Here is a 19,453-nt window from a genome sequence, read left to right on the forward strand (position 1 = left end):
AGTTAATGTGACATTAAGGATCTTTTTATCTTTAAAGATTTGAAATGGCTCCAAACAGCAATTATCTGTTGCTCATTTAAAACAAGTTGAATAAAATGTGCCATTCTTCCCCCACAGCATCAGTTAATCTGTCATCAACCTCGGGGTCTAGAAGAGCAGCTGTTGGGCAATTAGCAGGATTACTTCATTTTAGCTTCATGTCAAACTATTAATCCAGAATGCTCCAAGGCTTTCTTCTCTCATTTGTACATCTGGTTGATTTTATTTTTGGTGCTTTTATTTTGAAGTACCCATTTTATTTTGTTCTGCCTATTGTTAAAAGTAAAAAACAAAAACAAAAAACAAACAGACTATTTTAAGATCCCATTTATTTGTTGTGCAAAGGTCAACAAGTGTTCAACTTGTCTCAGATCTGTATGACAGCACCATGCTATAATCTATCAGACCCAGTAGTGTATAAATCCAAACAAACCAAAAGTGAACCCCTCACACCATGCAAAAGTGCCACAACAATGATTTTGCACCATAAATACAAATTTAAAAAAAGGCAAAACAAATTAAATATCAGTAGAAAATTGTGAACAACAAACAGCAAGACTCTGGTCTGCATAGGTTATAGCAGGAAACATTTACAGGCATGGACAAGTTCCAGAACTGCAGCTCTGACATGGGAGAAACAAAAATAATAAAATGGTTAAAATTAAAAAGAAAAATCAGGCGACAAGGTAAATAAAGACAAATGTAGTGTTTGATCAATGTGCTACATTTTAAAAGCTTCTATCTGCCTCTAACTTCCTGTCATAAGACTTTGTACACATTTCCTTCCAGTTTAGTTTTGAGCAGCAGTCAACGACAAGTCTACATTTCAATTTACATTTGAGTATAAAGTGGTGAGTGCATTAATTAATTAATCTTTATGGACGGCTGACAAAAAGAAAATAATTGAAAAGCAGATCATGCAACTTGTGGTAAAATGTTCCAAGGGAAAAAAATTAAGGAGGGGGCGGGGGTCGTATCTCATACCTCTGTCTTTTATATAATGTGAATTTTTTTTTCCTGCAAGGCACTCAACAGATCCGATAAAAGGATTTGGTGTTTTCTGAGAAAACTACAGAATTAACCTGTATTTTGTGTCTTGAATATAAAAACTCCCACTGAAGCCTTAAAGATTGTCACATTTTATGCTCTTTCAAAAAATGTTATGCCCTAATTTAACAAGAAAATAATGTTCAGTGAATGTGACAACTTATTCGCAACACCATCTACAGTTCAACTAGAAATCTAATCAAACTAGTTTTTTATGTATATTTTTCAATAATAAAAGATGTAAAAAAAACCTAAACAGTAGTTAATTTAAGAGGCTAAAAGAAATAAGTCACCTGAAAAGGTGACAAAGCCTCCTTCACATTTGATCAACTCAGTAGTACCAACTCCAGAGGCTCCTCACAAAACAAACCTCCTGTACCGTTAAGAGCCAGCAGGGGGCAGCAGCAGCACGTGAGGAGAAAAAAAAAAGTGTTGCAGCATTAAGTGAAGGCATCAAGGTTCAGGGAGGTCAGCTGAAGCAATCGCTTTTCCTGTGACTTCATTTTATGACCAGGGTCCTGCCTGCGTGCCTCATCTGGGGAGGTGTCGTGTCAGGCCTCTCCTGGCCATGGTGGACTGTCTCTGCTGAGCCAGGAAAGACTGGGCCTGGTTAGGAGAACTCAACCGCTCACCAGACACTTTCTGATGCAAAGCCATCCCCTGGAGGTGAAGGTTGTGGTCAGACGAAGCAGAAAGCCAAGAAGAAACACGAGGGAAGCATCTCTGCACTCACCATGTTGTACCAGGCACTAATGATGAGCTTCTCCTCCTGGTCGTGTCTGACCTTGCTCTTTTCAAAATCATGCTGTGCAAAAATAAACAAAAACAAAAGCCTTGCATCAATATGTATCTGTAGGATATAAAGCACCAGAGGAAGCACACAGAAACAAGGTGCATACCTCCAAATGTTGGATTTTTCTCTCCTTTTCAGTCAGCTGATTTTTCAGAGCCTGAATGTCGGGATTCACCGCTGGTTGTTTGGGATCCAGGGTTTTGATCACCTGCAACACAGATTGATTAAAAAAAAAGAGACATTTTTGAAAAATGATCAGATTCTATGGAGAAGTATTAGAAAAAGATCATCACAGATGTAGAAACCAGAGAATCGTGTTGCTTCCTGCCCACAACATAACTTCGTGTTACTGACTCACTGGGCTTCATTTAAGAACTTTATAAGCTTAATATATCAGGAGTGCAAAAAAATCACAGTTCAGTACATGCTTTGGTTTTAAAGTCAGGATTCTGAACAGAAAAAAAAACCAAATAAGGATGAAGTTATAGCCATTTTGGTCAAACCCTGTGAGATGTGTTGTTAGGTGTTGAGGTTGAGCTTCACTAATGCACCCAAATGTTTGCCTAACATCTTTTAAACTGAGTTATAACCATTTTAGTGTTGCCATGTGGGCTTAGACGTGGCAGCCATGTTGAATGAGGTTGACCCTAAAAGTTAATCTGCTTCAGATGTTCACTTAGTGATTAGAGTTTCATTAAGCCTTGGATGGTTCTTTAGGGGTGAATGAATGAATAACTATTTTGTCAATTTAAAAAAATAAATGTTTAGGGGGAAAAATTGCCAAGTCCTTTTAAAGAGTTAAAAAATACATTTTATATAGATTTTTTAATAAATATTTTATGTTTAAGTAGCTATGTAAAGTACAGTAAACTTTTTCCCCTAAGGAATGTTAATGGTTTTAAGGTTAAAAGGACACTCCAAGAGTTAAAAACCATCCAGTGATTCAGATATTTTACTAACATAGACAGGTAAAAACACGGGCGATAACACCTAATGTGAAAACAAAGTAAAATGGTAAAAACTAATGTAGCTTGTTTTAATATTGGTGGCACGGTCCTTTAAATATAAATCTCATGATGAGTGTTCTGTTGGACTGACCGTTCTGGCTTTCTCCACGTAGCGTTTGTATCGCTCCTCCATCTGCTTCATGTCCTCATCCTTCTTGCGGAGAGTCTCTTGGAGTTCATCGATCTTCTTGGCCACTGGGGGGAAAAATGTTTAGAAGAGAAGGAAGCCAAATCCTGGCAAGTGCAGAAAATAATCTGAGCTTTTATTTGAAACGTCTCACTGTTGCTGTCCACTTTGGGCTCGAGGTCATCAATGACCTCTTTCTTCTTCTGGAGGTCTGAGTGAGCTTCATGGAGCTTCTCTCTGAAACAATCACAACAGAATGGAGTCACGTGACCTCAGTTTGAAACCCCAGCAGATAAATGAGCAACCATCAGTTCATTACTTACAAATGCTCCTCCAGCTTTTTCTTTAATAAGGACGACTTCATAAAAAGAGGGAGGAAAGAAAAGGTCATTAAAATGTACATTTTCTGAATTGCATCAGATCACAGCCAATGTGAGCCGTGACAGTCAAGCTGTTCGATTCAAATCATGGGCCAGTTGGACAGAGGGTGGGCCGTACTTACAATGGCCTGATTTTGGCAGAGTTGATGGATGGGGGCAGGCGCAGAGAGACAGAGAGGGGCAGGCGTTAGAGTGAATCACCACAGCAAACACGGGTTAAAGTCCCACACAGCATGTATCAAACACTGCAGTCCTCAAAACCCAAGAGCTCTCAACAGGTAATCGTTTGAGAAAACAGAGCGCAACACAAACTAACAGCTGGTAGTTAACAACACTATAGGTTCAGCCATCACGAATTAAAAAAACCAAATCCATTGCACAGCTTGATTGTAAAAATAATTAGCTCTGAAGAATGTAAAATCAGCTGAAGTGATGGAGACAAAAACAGATTCTTCTGCTCACATCTTCATTCCTGCTCCCCTGCTCTTGGAGCGCCTTCTGGAGCTCCTCCACCTGAGAACGCAGCTCTGAGATCTGCTGTTGGTTCAACCTTGGACACACACACACACACACGAGATGGGAGAAAAAGGTCAGAATGGAAACCAGTAAATGTTTATAATGATGAACACAATCATTTGAGTTGTATTTATATTAAAAGAAAACATTCCTGTACCATTTTTGCTGCAGAACCTTTTAGGTATGTGAGGTCATTACTCAAAAATTCTGGGAAAATGACTAATGAAATCTTAGTTTTGATCCCCCTTCCTTGGATTTAAAATAGTTTTATTTATACAGTGGTCCAGTCTAGTAGAGACAACTTATTCAAAGCAGGAAAAAAAAACACACCTCTCATATATATTTAACATCTACATTTTCACTTCAAATGATGCAGAATTTACTGTGTGCAGAAGTGGGACAGCCAAGGCTCATTTTAAACCATTAAAACCTACCAAAATAAAATGACATATTGTCACTGTTGTAAATTTGCCTATTTAAAACTCAAGTTGTTCAGGGTGATTCAAAGATTTAACAGAGGAATTCAGCCACAGTGTAAACAAAGGTTTATAGTTAATATGAAAGGAAGATTACAGGCTACGTTCACACTGCAGGTCTTAATGCTTAATTCAGATTTTTTTCTCCAAAAATCAGAATTTTTTGCATTAATGTTCACATATTTTAAATGCAACTTCCATCTGACTCCAGTGTGAACTCTCCAGATGTGCAGATGACGTGACGTCACATTCAGCTCATTGTTTACAGAAGTAGCTAAACATGGATGCTACTTGTTAGCATGTCAATTCTGAAGTTTTATGCAATCAGAACCCATTAAATAAGTCATTTGACATGCTTGTTTAGTTCACCGTTTACATTTGAACCCACCTCTGACCAGATACCGAATTTATTTTGGGAATGAAGCGATAAGCTGGAAGTAAATTAACACTTGAGGAATTTTAATATCAATACGGTCTGACTACATTACTATCAGATGTTCCTGTGAACTCTCAGTCATCCTGACCAGAACATGGAAAATTAAAATAAAGCAACTGCACAACCAGACATGTGGAGCTACAAGATTTAAACTGCCTGACTCAAGGTTCGCATAATTTTTATAAGGATTGATCTGCTCACCCCCACCTCACTGAGGTAAAGTCTGATGAAATGTGACATGTGTTCAGACCGAGGTCAGCTGAGAGAAAATATTTATGAAGAAGAAACAAAAAACAAACAGTGTTGCTGAGCGCTGGTCAAAGCTCCGTTTGATTGTTTGTGGAAACAAATGACATGGATTTTTGTACGTCTGTTATAAGGAGGTTTGATCAGTTAAAGCCAGTGTGCCACCTGGCCATTCAATGCTCCGCTCTACTGAGCATGCTCACTCCACTCCTCTCTCCTCCTGTTACTGTGGATGCTTCCCACACCCTCTGCCTGGTGTTGCAATGGATGGAGACACACACACACACACACACAGACACACAGACACACACACACACACACACACACACACACACANCTATGTCCCACTCACCCCAATTTGAACCCCTAAAAACAATTTTGACAGTGTAAGGTACTATGGTAAACTTAGATTTATTTGCACCCCCCCCCCCCACCTGGGTGCGAGTTGTATGGTTTTTTTGCAAAATCTATGGATTTTTGAGGCTTTTTATACAGATAAACATCCGAAGAGGTTGACGTGTGGGACAACAAAATACTTGTTGTTATTGAGTTTGTCAACATGAACCGCTACCTGAGAGGCACTACTAGCCCCTCCCCCGTCAGCGTGTCGGAGCCGGACGGGTCAGTGCAACGTCAATCAAATGAGAGTGTGGGTGGGGGCGTTTGCTGCATTGGGGTGGGATGTTTTATGGGTAGAGTAGTTTATTTTTCCTGTAATACTTCATTATAGTTTTCTAAGAGAAAGCTAACTGAAAGGGGCGCTGAGCAGAGTTACAACCAGGGATTACAAATAATTAAGTTTTTTTCTTCTGCAGTTCGGCGCCCCCTCCAGCAGGTGGCACTCTAGGCGACCGCCTAGTTCACCAATGCCAAGAGCCGGCTCTGTGTGCGATGTTTGCTCTGGTTTAGTTCTGTTTTGTTCTTTTTGTTTTGCAAGGTCATGTTTTTTTTTTCTTTTCAGAACTCAAATGTAAAGAAAAAAATTACCCATATTTGATGGCGCAAAACAAACTAAAGTCACTTCTATACCGCTACATTATTTTGACATAGTTTCATCATAGTGCACCTCACTGAAACATGAAGTGTTTTTAAAGATGTGCTTATTTCTGATACTTTAAGATCAGGTTTTATGCTTAAAGGCTTAAAGCTGAGTGAACCTATCCTGACCGCTGGCACATTTGACAGCTACATTATTAACCTGACAGTTCATTCAGTGACTGATTCCTATCTTACTTCCCTGACTCCTGTACAGGATGATGTCTAACTCACTTGCACTGTCTGCAGAATGCTGTTAAAAAAAGACCTGATAAGGAGAGGGAAGAATAAGTTATTCTAAAATTGTCAAAGTAAGAATAAAAAACTCAAAGTTTGTCTCTGTAAACTCTTAAAAAAAACATAAACTCTTTATTTTTTTTCTTTATTTGCCAGAACTTGGGGATAAGTCTGTATTTCTCCGATTTAACCATTATTATGACCCCCGCATGCTGAACAGGATGTCCAATCTACACTGCGCCAGCCAAAGGTTTTACAAAAGACCCCATATTTGAGGAGGGGGTTCCATCTAAAAAGGGGGTGTCTGGACATGCAAACATGCTTATAACTCAAAAACTATTCAACACACACACACACACACACACACACACACACACACACACACACGCACTCCACCCACTTGTCCACATGCCCACAGGCATGTAAACACACACAGTCAAGGGACAATCTGGCTTTCTGCTGTCTGTCCTCCAGCCCAGCCCACACAGCTCTGTTGAACACACAGTCCAGAGGGTGAGTTGACATTTAGGCAGATATCACGCCTTCCCTCAGCCAAACCACCAGCTTTAAGTCCAGGAACACACAATATGGTGGCCCCAAAGGGGAATGGTTATCTAACAGCTGAACAAGAACTGATTGTAAACACACACACCTACCTGTTCTGAGTTTCGAGAGTATTCTTGCTGCGTTGAGCCTCTTCCAGTTCAGTTTGAACCTCAACAAGTTTCTGTCTGTAGGTCTCCTCCTGAGCACATAGCATCTTGTTTTCACTTTGCAGTCGCACAACTGTCTCTCTGACAAAAAAGAGAAAAAAGGAAAACTGGGATCAAAGCGCAATAAGGACATAAAGAGTCTGTAAAGACGAGCACATTTATAATCTGACAACACCCAGGCCAAATGTGCCATGTGTCACTGGCCTACTGTCAGCTGCACATTCAGCTTCTGAAGCAAACATGTGTCACTGTGTCTGCAGGAGGTTAATGATAGATACACCAAGAAAAGATCTGCTGCACACACACACCACAGGTTTGTATACCTTTATCAGGACCGTTCATTGACTTCCATTCATTTACAGTAACTTCTACAGCCTAACCCTGACCTCACAGGTAACTAACCTAAACTCAATTCACACCTTGGTCTTAAACCCAACCCCTGACCCGTAATATGAATTCGGTAACATGCATCGTGGGGACCAATGCCCGGTCCCCAAGAGGCTGCTTTTTCGGGGAAATGGTCCCCACAATGTAGGAAAAATGTGTCCACACACACACCTCTCTACATATCTCAGCTCAGATCCAGCTGAGGAAACGGCACAAACCTGAGCTCAGTAGGCATAATCTCTGCAGCAAGGTTTCCCACTGCGACTCCACTGTCTCCCAACTCTAGAGAGAAGCACAACACTCATTTTATAACAGGACAACTGAAATATTTGACATAGATCTTGACCAATGGTTTCCCGAGGTGGGAACACAAGGGTTTAATGAGTGTCAGTGTGTTTAAACTTATTTTTTAAAGTCTAGGTAAACATCGTTTACTTTACACTTTTTTAAACACGTAGTTGTTTAATTACAAAGAAAAAAAGGTTACAAGAAATCACTTAGACCACACTAGACCACTATTGACTTTTTTTTACACCAACAATTGGCTCACAAATAAGTTTTTCTTTGGAATGAAAGAGTGTTGAAGATGATCCATTGTTGCTTTTCTTTATTTACCCACGTTTCTCACCTGTTCCACTCACACACCCCTGCTGGATCTGTGCGCACCTCAGTTCATCATTGGCCTCCCGAAGTGTGTCTCTCTCCGACATCAGACGCTGCACAACAAACCACAATCACAAGGTTTTCACAAGGTTTGCAGGACAGATCGCTCTGTAAATGTTTAAACTGTACAAGAACTAACAAAAGTAAAAATCTATGAGGACATTATTATTTCTTAATTAGTTTCATAAGTAATCCTGAACAAATCACTGCTGTCAGATTTCAGGAAGTGAAAAAACTGACAGAGAATGTGGGTGTCTGCTAAAACAATTGTGTAATATCTGCCCGACAACAATTCCTCCTACAGAGCAGAGCTGATCCACAACAATTGTCAGAAATAAAATCAACATGTCTACACTTGAAGTAAAGACAGAACTTAACTGAAACCCAACCAGAATTAGGAGTCACCTGCACACAGTTTGAAACATTTTCTAACCAGATTTACTCACTTCTTTCTCCTTCAGCAGCGCATCAAACTTGTCATAAAGGTTTTTAAACTCAAACTGCCACTTCTCAGCCTTCATAGCCTCTGCTGAGTGTTTGGTGTGAAGCTCGTGAGCCTGCAAGTCAGAGAGAACGCAGTCTGGAAAGACTCTTTAAAAAAAAAAAAAAACACACAAAAAAACCCACAAACACATGCAGCAGCCAGACTCTGTTTAATATCACTTGGACGGTAGCAGATGAACGAGCCCACAGCTTGCCTGTCTCTTGTAGGTGTCCAGCTGACTGCGGACGGCGTTGGCCCTGCGGAGCTCCTCCTCCAGCTCGCAGGTGCGCTGCATGTACACCGTGTTGCGCTCCTCCAGGAGGCGCACCTGTCTGCGCAGGTCCCCCAGATCCTCCAGCTTCCTTTTGTACGAGTCCACTAGTGCTTCAAGTTGGTTCACCCGGTCAGAGGAGTGCCTGAGGGGGAGGAAGGCAGGAGTGTGGGAGGTGTTGAGTACCAGAACAGGAATATATGATTTTTAGATAAAACACACAACATCCGTGTGAAGATGTACTTAATGAACACAAATAATTCTGACGCAAATTAGTGTCAAAGGCATGAAATTCATATTAACACAGATGTCAAAAGAGGTGTCTGTGTGGGTGAGCCCGTCTTGATGGTCCATAAATCAATTAATAGCATGATAAATTAAAATGAGGTCAATAATTATCATTTGCCTCTTCGTTTTCTTCTGCTCCTTGGTGTAGGGAGGAGTGAACTCTGGCATCAGGTACTTGTCAGGCCCATGGTCTCATCACCTCTGTACCATCAGAGATCTGTGAACAGGCCTTTAGTTCTAGAGGAGCGACTTTGGTTTTCTGATGCTTTCTTTCAGCTGGCGACACCTCAGGGCACCATGATGAACCTTAGGTTTGTCAAGAGTTGTTTTTAATTTTTAACATGTCTTAAATGCCTATAAAATTTATCAGCAGCGTGTGGGTGACCACAGTTATTTTATGAAGCCAGAGGAAGACAGAATTAATTGCAATTGATTTGATGGAGGTGGTGGGAAGAGATTTTACAGCTGTGTTGTTTTCCAGGTCATTTTATGCAAATTTCATAAACTTCACAAGCAAGGGGTGGGGGAATCATTACTTTAAAATAGTCTCCAAACAATATTATCGTTTATTATGATAATTTCTGACAATTCATTGTTCAGCAAAATTTGGTACTGTGACAGGCCTGTGTGTGGGCAATCTCATGATTTCAAAACTTCCAAGAGGCCCTGCAGGGCCTTACTTTCAGTCTACGTACTTCAAATAAATGAAAACTTTGTTTGTGAAACACTCAATAAATTATGAATGAACTGCATAAAAAAAGCTGTAAAGCACAAACCCTCACTGTTCATGTGACTCAGCGACCACAAAGCGTTACTTTCTGCACTTTCACCGAGAACAAACTTATGAGTTTGAAAAGTGTCTGCACATATATAATTAACCTGATCAGCATTTTGACTAATTCACCACATAAGGAGCAGGATTTTATTATTATTATTTAAAGTGTGTTACACCTGCTCTCTCACCTGAGAATGTCCATCTCATCTTTCAGAGCCTGAGCCTCGTGTGCCAGACTCGTCAGCTCTTCGTTGCGGTGCTGCAGGTTGGCCACATCGCGCTCCAACACCTCTGCTCGCACACGCAGATCGTCTCTGCTGTTCTCCAGTCTGAGACACACAAGTTCATGAGAAACAACCAAACAAAAACATCTGAATCTCATGTCAAACACACCAGGTTGAAAGAAGTACATTTTTGTCTTTACCCTTTGTATTAGTTGTTTTCATTATTTACCTGTAATTCTCCTCCTGAAGCTGCTCCATCTGACTCTGCAGCAGCAGCAGCTTCTTGCCGGTGATGGCGGTGGCGGAGGCATCCAGAGAGTCGCAGCGACTCAGCCTCTCCTTCAGTGAACAGATCTCAGCCTGTAGCGATAACTTCTCCTCCACACCCAGCGACAGCTGTCGGAGGAGCAGAGAAAGAGCACAAACATACCGAGAGAGGGCTGAAGGCTTGGCATGTGAACTTACTGCGACAATGTTACAAAGCAGACTAATACCAATCCTAGGGAGAAGTACAGAGATTAAAAACATGATCAAGTATATAAACAAAGAGCATTTTAGAAACAAGAGAAGGGAGATAATTCAGACAAGACAAGCAGTAAAGTCTCACCTCCTTAGGGCAGAGAGGACTTTAAACACAAGCTTTATTGTCATTTCACATGCTCTGTCATCAAAAGCAGCCAGTCAGCTGATTTTTAACGTTCTCCGGCAGAAAAAAAGTTTCTCAGTAGTTTCATCATTTTTACCCATAAGGTTTAAACCAGCCTCATAATATAAATAGATAAGTGTGTGGACTAAAAGTAATACTGCTTTTTGTCCAACTGATTTTGCTAATAGTTGTGTGTAAATGTTCTTATTTCCAGCAGGACAGGGGAAAAAAAGTTTTAGATTTAGTTAAGCTTGCATTTTAATCCTCATATAACGGACAAAAAAAGTTGAAAGTAGACTCTTTCAGGACACACTTTGAGTTTGAGCACAGAAAACCCCCACACAGAACTTTAAGGACAGATTGGATGCTTTAGCACCGAACCAGTAACAGCAAATAGCTCCTAAAACAACACCAGTGACTAATCCCTAACGCGTGGGCTGAGCATGTAAACAAACAGGTGGGCTGAGAGCAGCACAAATTATTGTTGGCTACTGATCTATCCCAAGGCAATGTGTCAGTTTTCTCTTGATGTTATGCAACTATTGACTGGAAAGTATGTTTGAGGAAAAATAAAGAAATAAATGCATCCCTTTACGGTCAGTGAAGCTCTAGAACTAAAATAAATAAATAAATAAATAAATAAAATGTCCTGCAGGCTGATCAATAAGGGCAAAAAGCACCAATGTTGGAGCCAAACAGATGTAACAACATGCTGCAGGTACAGCACAAACTAAAACTCTAAAAAGGTGCTTCAAGCCAGTAAAAAAAAACAAACATTTTTGTCATAAAACTTTTTAAAGATGGAAGGTAAGCCATCTTAGTCTTTTTAAACCACTAATCACGTCTTATGCAATCCAACTTTCTAATATTTCAGCAAATTACTGTCATGTTTACTTAAGTCTACATGATTTTATATTTTATCCCCCCAAAATTTATTTTGTTATAAACAACAAAGATATATTAAATACTTAACCACTAAACTAGTGTCTCATTAAAGTTTCAAGTATAGATATCAAAAGCCTTTATATCAATGTTTTCAGCTGTGTTTGGAGTTCAGTTTTCACAGAATTTATTATTTTTTGCTCTGACTTCCACATATATCACTGGATTTATTGCGCAATCTCCTTCCTGCACACGCTCTCTCCTCTGTCTGTCACAGCTGAGCGGAGCGGACGCTGTATAAACTGGGTTGCAAATGAACAGCTGTGAACTGCGCACTGCACCGCACTGCAGCGCAGCGGAGCGGAGCCGCGTGTAGTATAAATCAGGGGTAACTTTCCTCGAGGCAGAGGTTGAAAAATACATTTTTCTCCTCATCTTTGCTCGCGAGGAGGCTTTAAAGTAGCAGGTACAGCAAGGTAGGACTTGTCAACTGGTAGCTTTATGATTACAATCAGAAAATGTTTACTAAATAAACTCCATTAGGTCCACCAACCTGATGCTCAAGATTTCTGCAGCGCTGACTCAGGCCCTCAGTCTCATCGGCTTCTTCACTCAGAAAATAATACTTCCTGGACTGTGAAACAAAGACATTCCTTCAATTAATTAATTTAAAAAGACAGTGCAGTCAATATTTCTGCATTACACAGAAATGAAAATGTGTCAGAATTACCTCAGTAGTTCATCACGATAATGATAAGTATGATGCTATGTAGTGTTTAGTGGAATATAGGATTCCTGATGTTATTTGTCTTTATTTTCCTCAAATAGAGATTGTTCAAGTTTAAGTTTTAGGAGTTGTTTTTTAACATATACAAAAAGAAGCTAATATGATTTTCTTCTTTTTGTATCCTTTTTTCAACAATTAAATTTACTTTGGGTTTTTTATGGATTTTTTAGTTTTTATGGATGAAACAAGAGTAAATAAAAGTTTAGATACAAAAAACAGAGGACATCAGGTCCACTAAATGTAAGAAATAGAGTAAAACTGTGGTCTTCACCTGGAAGTCAAAGTCTCCAAACGTCTCTGGACTTCCTGGTTCAGATGAAGGTTCTTTCGTTAAGAGCTGAAGGGAGAGATTCACTTCAGTTCTTTGACTGAAACACTCATGACTAAGAGCTGAATTTACATAAAGCAAAAAGACCCCAAAGGATAAGTGAGGATCTCTCACCTCCTGAATGGCTGTCATCACAACATGCTGGACCGATTCCTCCAGTGTCATAATCTGCTGGATTTGCTCTGGATTAGGGAGATTAAGACAAAAACAGTTCATGTTCAGCCAAATACAGATCAACAGTGACTCCTCCTGAAAATAAAAAGCAGTTAAAGGTGTTTTTTTTTGTTAGCATGTCTGAAGTTAAAGAACTGAAGTTCAGCAAAAAGATATTTTGTCCATTTTGAAGTGGGGTGTGTGTAAAAGTTATGAACAATGAATATCTGAGCTGTTGTAGTTTAGTCAGTTTGAAGAAATTAAGTTAATTTCTGACAGGACTGAAAAGCTGACTGAATGCTAATTTAAAATAGATTGCCGACAGCCTAAAGTTTTAATCTTCCAAACTTCATCGTGATTTCTGTGAAAAGATATATTAACAGCTTTTTTATGAAGTCAGCTTCACATTTTTTTCCACAGAACTTTAACTGTAAAAACAAGCAGCAGCAGCAGCAGCAGCAGCTAGCTTATGGAAAGCCTGGGGGAACATTTGGCAGGCATGTCATAATTACTTCTGATGCAACTATGATTTGCACAATTGTTGTCAATATTAATCTTAAAAAATAGCCAATTATGCATAATTATTTCAGCAGAAATACAAAGGTGCTCCTTGTTGTGCCCCTGGCTGCACTGAAACCAGAACAGTGAGCTGCTGCTGGTTTTGTAGAAAGAATAAATTCTATGTAAATAAGCAGACACTGAGAAACCGGCAGCTGTGTAAAGGTTTAGAAAAGTGTTCACATGAACTGCTAGGACATTTTGGCAGCAGTGTTTGTAGCAGCCATCAGCTCAAAACTGCTGTAGAATATCATGTATTTCTTCAAACTGAGGTTGTTTAATAAGTAACCCTCTTTATAATGACTGAAATATTTCCTTAAACTGATGGTTGAAAATCAGAAAGTACTGATCAATTTTGAATGCCTTAATTATAATCTGTAAAATGTTTATTAACTTGTGATGCTCATTGTGTTGAGCTTGGAGTAAACCTGTATGATTTGATATATTTTTATTAACCAGACACTTTACCCTGTTTCTTCTCACAGCTGACAGCACAACCCAACACAAGCTGCACCAGCTTGCCCAGTTCTGGGACATCTCCCATCTCCCCAATAAGGTTCACATCTGGCAGATGCTCATCAGACACCTGATGACCGAGGACCTGAACGAGGCAGACAAATGTGAGACGTTACACTTTGGTTTTGAACAAAACAGTGAAAATATAAAAAGATCAAATAAAACCAATGAAAGCCTCTTACGTCATGGTAATATTCCAGCATGCTTTTAAGAATCTTTTTCAAGTTGCTGACCTGAAAAAAAAGTTTTAGTCTGGATTTTCATTTTAAACAAAAGAAAAAACTATTTTTTTCTAGGTAACTACTGAGAACTCTGTCATGTCCTGCTGATTTGTAAATTACCTTGAGGCGCCAGTTGTCCTCGCTCTCCTCCTTGATCCTGCCGAGCCACGTCTCATTAAACCAAGAGGGGTCTCTGTTAACGAGAGGAGAATAACTGTAGAAATGAGATTTGTCTGATCATCAGGACATAAAGGAAAGCCACAGGGTAACACTGCATTGTCTTTGTTTCTCTAAAAACCTGTTCATGAAAGATGAATGACATTAAAAAAAGTGTTCAAAAAAGAAATGATTTTGAAATTTAAACCAGTTTGTCAGTCAACTGAATAAAAAGGGAAAATTTAAACATCACAAGATACAAAAAGGTGTTTAAGTTTGAATAAATATGTTTTCTTTTCCTTTTAGTTAAAGTTGTTCTGGTTTTGCATGGATGCTGGACTTCCACAATCCAAACAGCTATATAATGCAAATCCCACAGATAAGCAAATCTCAGTGTGAGGACACCAAATCTTTTACAAACCATTTGTTCAGAGCTCACATTATCCACAAAAACAACCAGATCTGCTTACATTCTGTGCAGAACATGAGCGATGGCCACTCCGCTTGTTAGGTCATGTTTGCTGCTGCATGAAGGGACCTGAAACGTCTGAATCTGCAAATAAAAACATAAAGAAACAGTCAGTAAACAACTTTCAGACATATTTCATGAACAATGTCACATTCTGTTCTGAATAAATTTAATATTAATGCTGGGGTTAAATTATTAATTATTGTTCTATAAACTGCTTTAATACTATTACCAGTTTGCCTGTACAAAAAACAAACTAAAATTGTACAAAAATCTGAAATTTAAAAAGCAGAATTAAAGATGAAACTTGAAAAACATTTTTAAAAAGTCCTTCAATGCTGTGTCAAGACATTTTTTTTCCATACCAGAAAAGAAAGTTTAAAATACACCATTAAACATTTAAACATTTATTTTCCTTGGTTTGTTTATCAAAGTTTTATGCAAGTAAACATTTAAAAAGCCCATTTATAAACACCTTAACATGAAATTTTAGAAAATATGCACAACAAAGGATTAAGTAGTTCATTGGGGGGATTAATTGGTTTAAGTTAAACATAGTTTTATAAAAAGACAAAATCTAAATAAAATTAGGTTGTATTGTTAAATTGTGGTTAAGAAAGTTCTGTTTGAAAATGAAGAAAATTTGGCAAAAAAGTAAAAACTGAATAGTACATTACAAAAATTAAAATTGTTTTTGTAAAAATGTATTATTTGCACCCATAACTGCAAACCTCAGCTCTTCATTCACAAAATGTTTTGTTTCAAGAAGCAAATTAGCCAATGTTACCCCAGACCTCAGCGTTTGTTTTATTGGAAATATACAGGTGCTGGTCATAAAATTAGAATATCATGAAAAAGTAATTTATTTCCGTAATTCCATTTAAAAAGTGAAACTTGTATATTATATTCATACATTACATACAAACTCATATATTTCAAATGTTTATTTCGTTTAATTTTGATGATTACAAATGACAACAAATGAAAATCTCAAATTCAGCATATGAGAAAATTAGAATATTACTGAAGACCAATAAAAACAAAGGATTTATAGAAATGTTGGCCAACTGAAAAGTATGAACATGAAAAGTATGAGCATGTACAGCACTCAGTATTTAGTTGGGGCTCCTTTGGCCTGTATTACTGCAGCAATGCAGCGTGGCATGGAGTCGATCAGTCTGTGGCACTGCTCAGGTGTTATGATAGCCCAGGTTGCTCTAATAGTGGCTTTTAGCTCTTCTGAATTGTTGGGTCTGGTGTATTGCATCTTCTTCTTCACAATACCCCATAGATTTTCTATGGGGTTAAGGTCAGGAGAGTTTGCTGGCCAATTAAGAACAGGGATACCATGGTCCTTCAACCAGGTACTGGTAGCTTTGGCACTGTGTGCAGGTGCCAAGTCCTGTTGGAAAATGAAATCTGCATCTCCAAAAAGTTGGTCAGCAGCAGGAAGGATGAAGTGCTCTAAAACTTCCTGGTATGTGGCTGCGTTGACCCTGGACCTCAGAAAACACAATGGACCAACACCAGCAGATGACATGGCACCCCAAACCATCACTGACTGTGGAAACTTTACACTGGACTTCAAGCAACGTGGATGAAGTGCCTCTCTTCTTTTCCTCCAGACTCTGGGACCTTGATTTCCAAAGGAAATGCAAAATTTACTTTCATCAGAGAACATGACTTTGGACCACTCAYCAGCAGTCCAGTCCTGTTTCTCTGTAGCCCAGGCAAGACGCTTCTGAAGCTGTCTGTGGTTCAAGAGTGGCTTGACACAAGGAATGCGACAGCAGAAACCCATGTCTTTCATACGTCTGTGTGTGGTGGTTCTTGAAGCACTCACTCCAGCTGCAGTCCACTCTTTGTGAATCTCCCCCACATTTTTGAATGGGTTTTGTTTCACAATCCTCTCCAGGGTGCGGTTATCTCTCTTGCTTGTACATTTTTTTCGACCACATCTTTTCCCCCCCCTTCGCCTCTCTATTAATGTGCTTGGACACAGAGCTCTGTGAACAGCCAGCCTCTTTAGCGATGACCTTTTGTGTCTTGCCCTCGTGCAAGGTGTCGATGGTCGTCTTTTGGACAACTGTCAAGTCAGCAGTCTTCCCCATGATTGTGTAGCCTATAGAACTAGACTGAAAGACCATTTAAAGGCCTTTGCAGGTGGTTTGAGTTAATTAGCTGATTAGAGTGTGGTACCAGGTGCCATCCATTTTGAACCTTTTCACAAGATTCTAATTTTCTGATATGCTGAATTTGAGATTTTCATTTGTTGTCATTTGTACTCATCAAAATTAAACGAAATAAACATTTGAAATAAATGAGTTTGTATGTAATGTATGAATATAATATACAAGTTTCACTTTTTAAATGGAATTACTGAAATAAATCTACTTTTTCATGATATTCTAATTTTATGACCAGCACCTGTATACTGCAGTACTTTCATTAGTAGGTCACAGACCCAATCATCAGTGTTAAAGGTTTTTACTAAATTAAAAAAGTAATTAAAATAAAAACTTTGAGACTTCAATGTGAAAGACAAGATAACATCAAACAGATTCAATCTGAAGCTATAATCAATTCAACACCTCCAACTCTCCAATCACTTTCATGCATCTAGGACAAGAACTTAGTGAAATGACAGTGGGGTTTGTCCCTTCTGGGCTACAGTAGGAAGATACTGAGTGTAACAAAAGACCTGCAGTATCACTGCAAAAGTGATTAAAAAATGCTTTAGTTATGAAAACATTGTACTCCTTGCAATAAGCAAAATAAGCAAAATAAATAAATAAATAAATAAATAAATATTACACTTCAACTGTATTTGACCCCTTTTCTACCAACTTTAGTAGCACTTAACTAAACTTCCTAGGATGTTACGCCTAAAAAGAAAGAAAAATATTTATGTGGCTGATCAGCAAGACTCAAGGGCGTAACTTTAAGTATGCCATTGGGTTATGTTCTAAAACCCTGCATATCATTTTCAGCAATAATGCTTAAACGTATGACATTGTAAATTTTCAAATCAGGTCAAAGTTCCCTACAGACAACAAGAAAGTTGCGTTTGTCTAATCAGTTTCTATTGTGTTTGAGCAAATGTCATTTTATTGGAGGTGTGTGTGTGTGTGGTGTTAGGGTTATATTGACTGGATCAAATTATTGTGTGGGTCATACACCCTCCGCAAATTACACCTGTGGGAAGACCAGACTTTCTAAAAGGGTTACCAGGGCAGCAGCCCAGGGCCTCAAAGTTTAGCATCCAAAAATAGAATTGTTTTAATGAACATTTGTTTTCCAAATACCCCATTTTATTTCTTTCTAATGTGCTGCAAGCCCACATCACTGGAATTTTATTTATTTATTTTTAATTTTTCAATTTCTTGTAAATTATCAACTGCGTAGTGATTTTGGGTGGGTTTTTGTTTAACTTGCTTCAGAGATTTTACAATTTTCATTATTACTTGTACTAACTTAATTTAGTCTGTACTTTTGAGCCATAATGGATTGTACATATTTTTAAAGACAGACTGAAGCAGTGATATTTTATGACTATTCTGTTTTTTCTTCACAGCAAAAGCCATTTATTCTGTCAGACAACATAATTATTTTTCATAAAGCTAGGTAGTATGTTTACTGTCATTTCAGAAAAAAAAACAACTCTGTAGTTCAAACTTATTTTTATGTTTATTCTTGAATCATTAGAACAAAGTGTTCATGCTGCTTTATAAATGAATCTCGCTGCCTTTTATTCAGCTTACAGATATACAGTTATCTTGACCCTTTCTTTCGTTTTCATGACATTTTCAAGTTATGTGGTTCACAAAAAAAAGAAGATATTGAGTTTCAGTGGAGAGCAGTTCAATTCCACTTGTGTTTTGTGCAGAAATGGCTGATTAAAAATGTTAACGTTGAAAAAGCAGAAGTTCTCAATTTATGCTAGCAGGTCCAAGTGGTCCTCGAGGGCCACTATCCTGCATGTTTTAGTGGTTTCCTTGCTCTTCAGCAGATATTCAAGGTCTGCAGACACTTGGTAATCACTGTTCATTCAGATCAGGTGTGTCAAAGCAAAGAATCATCAAACCTGCAGGATAATGGCCCTCAAAGACCAGGGGTCGGATTTATAAAACTGACGTACGCACAATTTGAGCCCAGAAACTTGCGTACGCCACTTATCACTATAGTCTATTTTTTTCCCTGTGCTTCAGACTTTGGCTGTTACATTAAAGCACATCTGTGTGTGTTACTTCAAATCTTAAAATTAACACGTATTAACAAGTAACTATTATATTTTAAATAAGGGTTAATAAGGCCTTAAAGCAGTTTTAACCCAGGAGGCCCACACTTTCCTTAATTTCCTTAAAAGGAGACATATCATGCTAAATGCACTTTTTTTGCATTTATAAACTATTTTTGTGCAATTATAGTGTAKGAGTGTAGAAAACTTTAATTTATTCAGTCCAGTTACTGCAAAGATATTTTTGTATTTTTTATGGGTCAAATTTTTCAGTTTGTTCAAAATCTGCTGTTGCTTATTTTGTTTCATTGTTTATTTCGTCACACTTTTTTCTTCTGAACTACCATTTATGGTAA

General features: G+C 38.5%; 1 protein-coding gene across 2 annotated transcripts in view; it reads right to left on the reverse strand.

The window, feature by feature from the left end:
- Positions 1 to 350: 350 nt before the first annotated feature.
- Positions 351 to 19,453, reverse strand: part of hook2 (hook microtubule-tethering protein 2) — a 21,718-nt gene continuing 2,615 nt past the window's right edge. Inside the window, exons 2-23 of one of the 2 annotated variants that reach the window (XM_014033787.1) lie at positions 14,862 to 14,944; positions 14,356 to 14,428; positions 14,197 to 14,247; positions 13,967 to 14,099; positions 12,902 to 12,969; positions 12,731 to 12,796; positions 12,226 to 12,306; positions 10,374 to 10,540; positions 10,109 to 10,249; positions 8,801 to 9,002; positions 8,549 to 8,659; positions 8,068 to 8,155; positions 7,658 to 7,721; positions 6,996 to 7,133; positions 3,856 to 3,943; positions 3,516 to 3,521; positions 3,337 to 3,371; positions 3,168 to 3,250; positions 2,978 to 3,081; positions 1,986 to 2,087; positions 1,820 to 1,891; positions 351 to 1,746 (exon numbers count right to left, since the gene is read on the reverse strand). In XM_014033787.1, coding sequence (XP_013889241.1) covers positions 1,618 to 1,746; positions 1,820 to 1,891; positions 1,986 to 2,087; positions 2,978 to 3,081; positions 3,168 to 3,250; positions 3,337 to 3,371; positions 3,516 to 3,521; positions 3,856 to 3,943; positions 6,996 to 7,133; positions 7,658 to 7,721; positions 8,068 to 8,155; positions 8,549 to 8,659; positions 8,801 to 9,002; positions 10,109 to 10,249; positions 10,374 to 10,540; positions 12,226 to 12,306; positions 12,731 to 12,796; positions 12,902 to 12,969; positions 13,967 to 14,099; positions 14,197 to 14,247; positions 14,356 to 14,428; positions 14,862 to 14,944 — 2,085 coding nt within the window. In that variant the 3' untranslated portion in view covers positions 351 to 1,617. The remainder of the gene's footprint in view (positions 1,747 to 1,819; positions 1,892 to 1,985; positions 2,088 to 2,977; positions 3,082 to 3,167; positions 3,251 to 3,336; positions 3,372 to 3,515; positions 3,522 to 3,855; positions 3,944 to 6,995; positions 7,134 to 7,657; positions 7,722 to 8,067; positions 8,156 to 8,548; positions 8,660 to 8,800; positions 9,003 to 10,108; positions 10,250 to 10,373; positions 10,541 to 12,225; positions 12,307 to 12,730; positions 12,797 to 12,901; positions 12,970 to 13,966; positions 14,100 to 14,196; positions 14,248 to 14,355; positions 14,429 to 14,861; positions 14,945 to 19,453) is intronic. The other variant, XM_014033788.1, reaches the window with a different exon arrangement.

The sequence above is a fragment of the Austrofundulus limnaeus genome, unplaced genomic scaffold, assembly GCF_001266775.1.
Source record: "Austrofundulus limnaeus strain Quisiro unplaced genomic scaffold, Austrofundulus_limnaeus-1.0 Scaffold1842, whole genome shotgun sequence".
Taxonomy (NCBI): domain Eukaryota; kingdom Metazoa; phylum Chordata; class Actinopteri; order Cyprinodontiformes; family Rivulidae; genus Austrofundulus; species Austrofundulus limnaeus.